The 5480-nt window shown below is 31.7% G+C and overlaps 1 protein-coding gene across 2 annotated transcripts in view; it reads right to left on the bottom strand.

Annotated features, from left to right (window-relative positions):
* Positions 1 to 1362: 1362 nt before the first annotated feature.
* LOC118749865 overlaps positions 1363 to 5480 on the bottom strand; it is a 71766-nt gene continuing 67648 nt past the window's right edge. Inside the window, exon 3 of one of the 2 annotated variants that reach the window (XM_036484650.1) lies at positions 1363 to 1526. In XM_036484650.1, the coding sequence (XP_036340543.1) occupies positions 1451 to 1526 (76 nt within the window). In that variant the 3' untranslated portion in view covers positions 1363 to 1450. Of the gene's footprint in view, positions 1527 to 3519; positions 3661 to 5480 lie in introns of those variants that run through there. The other variant, XM_036484646.1, reaches the window with a different exon arrangement.

Genomic DNA, 5480 nt, shown 5'->3' with positions numbered 1-5480 from the left:
GGAATGTGATGTAATGGTTCGTTCAAAACCTTTTTTCAAAACTTATAAAGGCAAAAACGAGAAGGCGAAGACAAAAAGAGAATAAAAAAATTTCCTGCAGTAAATTTTCAGATTTTTAAAACGGTATAGTAATTTAATTTTTTAAATTTAAATAAAGCATGAAGACCCCATGGAATAAACGATTAGATAAAAAATATATTACGGTAAAACTGGCACATACATAAATATATGAAAGAATGCACTTAGCATTTTTTATTTTTGAAAATATTTGAATTCTTTTATAAAAAAAGAACAAAATAAAGCATCTTACTTACCTATAGAATGACTAAGCGTATCATAAAATATTCTGGCCACGATCGGATAAGCCCAACTGAAAAATAGAACGAAAAACTATATATGTACATAGAAGTCGTATATGTATCAAGTTTCACGATTACAAAATTGCATATTTGCCGTGTTTTTGCAAAGGTATATACCAGTGTTGGCAACATCTGATTAATGAAGAAAAATTTACCATTAGAAAGTTAATCGCGATTATGATTAAAGTTGCTTAATGGTAAACATAAAAACGACCAATGATTACATTTTTTAATCGTAATCATCGATGATGCGGACAGCACTGATATATGGGAGAAATCTTTTTAATTTTCAAAATCGTACCACAATTATTTCTACCATAAATTATCAATTGTCAACCTAATTTTAACCTATCTACATTTTAACCCGGGGGACTAATACTTTCCCTGAAAATTGGAATTCATTGGTATTTTTCAGCTAAACGGTAAGGTTTACATCTTTTATTAACCTCTCCAAAATATTTTGAACTAAAAACTTCTTAAACTTCTTTTCGAAATCAAGTTGAATTAGATTTTTTAAACAGGTGGCAACACTCCTACATGTAGTTCAAAAATAAAGCACTTTCAAACCATGTCGATCGACACCCATATTGTCATAATTCATTTAACCGATCAAATTATTTGAATTGAAGTAAATTTTTTACCACCTGGTAATTTCGAATATCTCCATACCAAGTTCCAGTACTCCAGTATTTCCTACTTCCAGTTCCAGTAGTAGTTCCAGTTATTTTCTACTTTTTAGTCTATCTATAAAAGCGTGGTATTAAAAAGTTTTTTTATGTTATTTATTTTCATCTGTTTAGTCTTGTCTGTATAAAATTTGGAATAGATATTAAAATTATTCTACGATATTGATAGATTGGTGCTTACACATATGTTAGTATTTGGCCGAGCTTCTCCTCTGATTTGTGGCGTTCGCCTTGATGTTGTCACACAAAGGGGAGAGACCTACAGTTTTACGCCGACTCCGAACGGCGATTGTATTTTTATGAGAAGCTGTTTTTCATGGCAGAAATTCACTCTGGGGTTTGCCATTGCCTGCCGAGGGGCGACCGCTACCCAAAAATACGGCACTCCCAGCGTCCAAAAACACCTTAAAAGCCTTTCAAACGCCTCAAAACAGCCACTAGAGCAGTGATCGGACTTAATACAAATTCTGTGCGGTAGATTCTGGAAAAACATGTGGTAGATTTAGAAAAAATGTGCTAGATCTCAGGTTTCGGATCAAACTTTTTACAAAAATTAAAAAAAATCTGCAAGGTTTCACCTTAACTTAAAACTTTTTAGTTCGAATCTCTAGAAAAAACGTTTAACTTGGGTTTTGCAAATTTGACAATTCTCAAGTAAAAGAAACAACGCGTTAAAAACTTTAGATGCACTGTAATGTGCTAATTATCACAAAAATCGCCGATTTTTTACATTTTCTTTATTAGGTATTTTTATAAATCATATATTTTGCAATTTAACACAGAAAAATTTAATATTGAGAAAAATCACTGTTTGACAGTTTCTTTTCTCCTCCCATTTGGATTTGTTTACTTTTACTTGAGAAATCTCATCGCCGCCGGAAAGCTTGAATATGTACTATCATTCATGTTATTAAGCACAAATAATTTTGATACGATATGATACCACATCAATATTTTTGCCATTCGATACCGATACTTTTTTCTCGAAAGTTTTCAAACGATATTTTTTGGAATCGAGTACCAGAACCCTTGTATCGTATCGAATCGTAAATGTACATTACAAAGTTAATGTGAATAATGATACATTTGTATGACAAATTATCAGAAAATAAAATAAAATCGTCAAAATCTAAAACTCTGGGAATTGGGCAAGACTATTTGTATAATTTTTTTTTGTAGTAATATTTGAAATATTTAAAGTTAGTTTTCCAAATTCCAAAATATAAAAATTTGTCCTTACTAAAATTTCTATTGAAAGTCTTGTTGTTAATATTATTTTTAAACATTCCATTTCTTGCAAATCTATGTAGTACGACGGCGACGACGAAGCTTACTTACTTTGGAATTTATATGTAAAGCAATATTGATATATTCTGAGCTTTAAAACGCAGAAATGTGAACTCTCTTAGGTTGGTATGTGGCGCGCCTTCAGTGATGTACTTATTAAAGTGCAAAGTGTTATTTATTTAATAGAAAATGACTCCAATATTCAGATTTAATTTTTTGAATTTTGTATCGATATTTGGAATATCGAGTCTTTTTATTACGATATTTTTACAGCGACACTGTAAATGAGTACTATATCGACAGTTTCGGTTCGATATCGTTTCCCTACTTGTTATCACATAGTGTTTAGTGTTGGACAATTTTTGCTCTTAAAATTAAAAAAATAAAGAAAATCATGGGGAGCTAAATTATAACTACTCAAAAATGCGAATATGTGGTAGATTTCAATCCTTGTGTGGTCGATGTGGTGGATGCTCCAGAAAGTTGTGGATCTACTGCATTTAAAACTGTTCGCTACATAGCTTTCCAACTGATATTTACCAGCAGATTGGTTCACTGATAATATATCGTTTTCAAAACTATTTTGCTTTTTTGCTTCTAAACCCTAAAAATAAATATAATTTTAAACATGTCGCGTATTTACACCAACTGCCACGTTAAAAGCGACTCCTATGTGTCATGCTGGCTTCGCGATAGGATTGCTCATAGAGTAGAGTAGAGTGCGGTAGAGTATTAGACGCTATTAACGAGGGTAAGGGTCTTCGTTGGTCTTGTCAAAAATGTAGATCAACCGAAGTAGATTTATTTAAATTCTTTAGGCAGTCCAGAAATGGTTTTTCTGAGATCGGGAAGGATCTGTCGGTGCTTGTTGCGAAATTTAAGCATAACGAAGAAATGTTTAGGTCTTTCACTTGTCTCGACAACCCTCCACACTCTGAGGATAGCCGAGAAAATAAAGGTGGGCGTGTTATTAGTCCACCTAAAAAGACAGCCACGGATTCTAGTAAAAAAAATCCTCCATCCCAGTCCTTGGAACTTATTAAACTATCTTCTCCATGCCCTCAGGCATTGGAGCATCCGATATCTAAAGCAGGGAACTGCAATTATTGGTGTTTTTAAGTAATTGCAGAGAACATTTAAGAACGAGAAGGTGCATATTTTTTGAGTGGAAATATTGTCGTCTGAAATGGATCCACTATGGAATTTCACCAGTCCGTTTAACATGTTTATTAGAGGTTTTTAACATTTTTTGTTTATATTCTCTGTTAAGTATGTTGCGTGTGGTGTGTAAGATGTTGCGAATGATTGCGGGTGCATGCCGTATTTTTCTGTAGTTAGTAATGTTAATTAGTATAATGTTAGTAATTCATATTATTTATCATTTGTAATTATTATTGTAAATATAAAAAAAATATAAAAAATAAAAATACATAAAGCCTAAAAACAAGCATATGATTGCATAAAAAAATTATTCAAAATGTGCATTGTAGAATAACAATATGGGTATCAATTAAAAGGGAAAATTCTGTAGAAAGAAAAAAATTAATTTTTGGGTGCACCAGGACGAATATTTATTGAAAATGTCCTTTTAAAACTTTATCCTTAAATATTCTTGGAAATTTCCAACATTTACTTTTGAAAAAAATATATGTCAAGGACTAATATTTTAACTACTACATCCTCGAATTTCGTCGTTCTAACTTTATTAGTTTTAGATAAAAAAAAATATACTTCTCTTTATAAGATATTGATAGTTACAATATACATATATAAATGAAGATACTGGTATCATATTTATGGAACCATGTATGCGCTCTAAAAGAACAAACTGACGTATAATGCACCTACGGTTTAAATACTTTAATTGTTTTGTATACCAAGGGCGAACCCAGCCTTTCACCTAGGGGCAGGAGAGAAAAAGAGGGGGAAATGATTTTATTTATTTTTTTTTGTATATAAAACGAAATATTTGGGTTTAAGAAAGTATAAGGTTTCTGGTAGCTTTTACCACGATACCAAGTTTTTAAAAATCGGTTGGTAATTTTTTTGTTTCAAATATTTTTTTTATAAAAAAAAAACTATTTTTTGCTTTTAAGTGTTTTTTCTAAAATTTTTATATACGAAGTATACGCATATCAGAAGAAAGATTTGATTGCGTTAACAACGATATCAATTTTTTTAAAATCGGTTATTAGTTTGATTTTTTCTTTTTATCGTTACAGGCATATTTCATAAAATTTATTTTTTTAATATTTAAACCGCTTTAATATCATTTACAAGAAATGTTTTGCTTATATGTATGTGATATATGAATGAATAAAAGCATACCTACATATCAATAAATCATATTAATAAAAATTAGTTATTTAATTTGGATAAAATTCTAATGGGTTTTGGTAGGTTTTTCAGGTAATTTTTGCTTATTTGTACAAGCAAAAATCACAAGTACGCACATATATTCTTTTGTACATAGATGTAGATATGTTAACAAAAAAGTAAAAATTTTTGAACTCATACTGGCAATTTGAATTAAACATGTAGCTTGTAAGATGCGTGGCGTTCAAGATGTACTGTGGCATAGTTGGTATAGGCGAAGCAATTATGATGATGCTTTGCCGATACGGTCACAGTTCAACACCGAACCGATGCTGTGGCTTTTTATGTATTTATAAAAATGAAATGAATAATTTGTTGGTTGAATCAAATTAGATTTTTGCTTTTTCTGTGGCTTGCGAAGTTATTGAAGAAGAAGAAGATTCGTTGACAAGACGGGGGAAACGAAAGCGAAGTAATTTTGCGCACTTGTCGGCACAGATGCATGATTTCAATAACCAACGGAAACAATATTTTATTTGATCACAGAAGTGTTCAAGGGGAAGGGGGATTTTGAACACTGTTGCTACTTTTCCAATCGGCGCGGTGGTTGATAGAATTTTAGATTTTTAGATTTTGTCACCGCCGCGCCGAAAATCAACTTGTGGACGGCTGATGCTTGTAGCGGGGCAAGTGTGCAGGGTGCGCGCGAGTTTATGAATGCAAGTTTTTGCTTTATGAATGAATTTCTTGTTCGTGGTGACACGTGGTGTCTGTATGTATTTCGTTGTAGTATTTGTATGTATGTACAGAGGTATTTCGTTTTGATGTTTGT

The sequence above is a fragment of the Rhagoletis pomonella genome, unplaced genomic scaffold (assembly GCF_013731165.1).
Source record: "Rhagoletis pomonella isolate Grant_MI unplaced genomic scaffold, Rhpom_1.0 Rhpom_scaffold_00001, whole genome shotgun sequence".
NCBI classification, from domain to species: domain Eukaryota; kingdom Metazoa; phylum Arthropoda; class Insecta; order Diptera; family Tephritidae; genus Rhagoletis; species Rhagoletis pomonella.
This window is presented reverse-complemented; position numbering and strand designations above follow the sequence as displayed.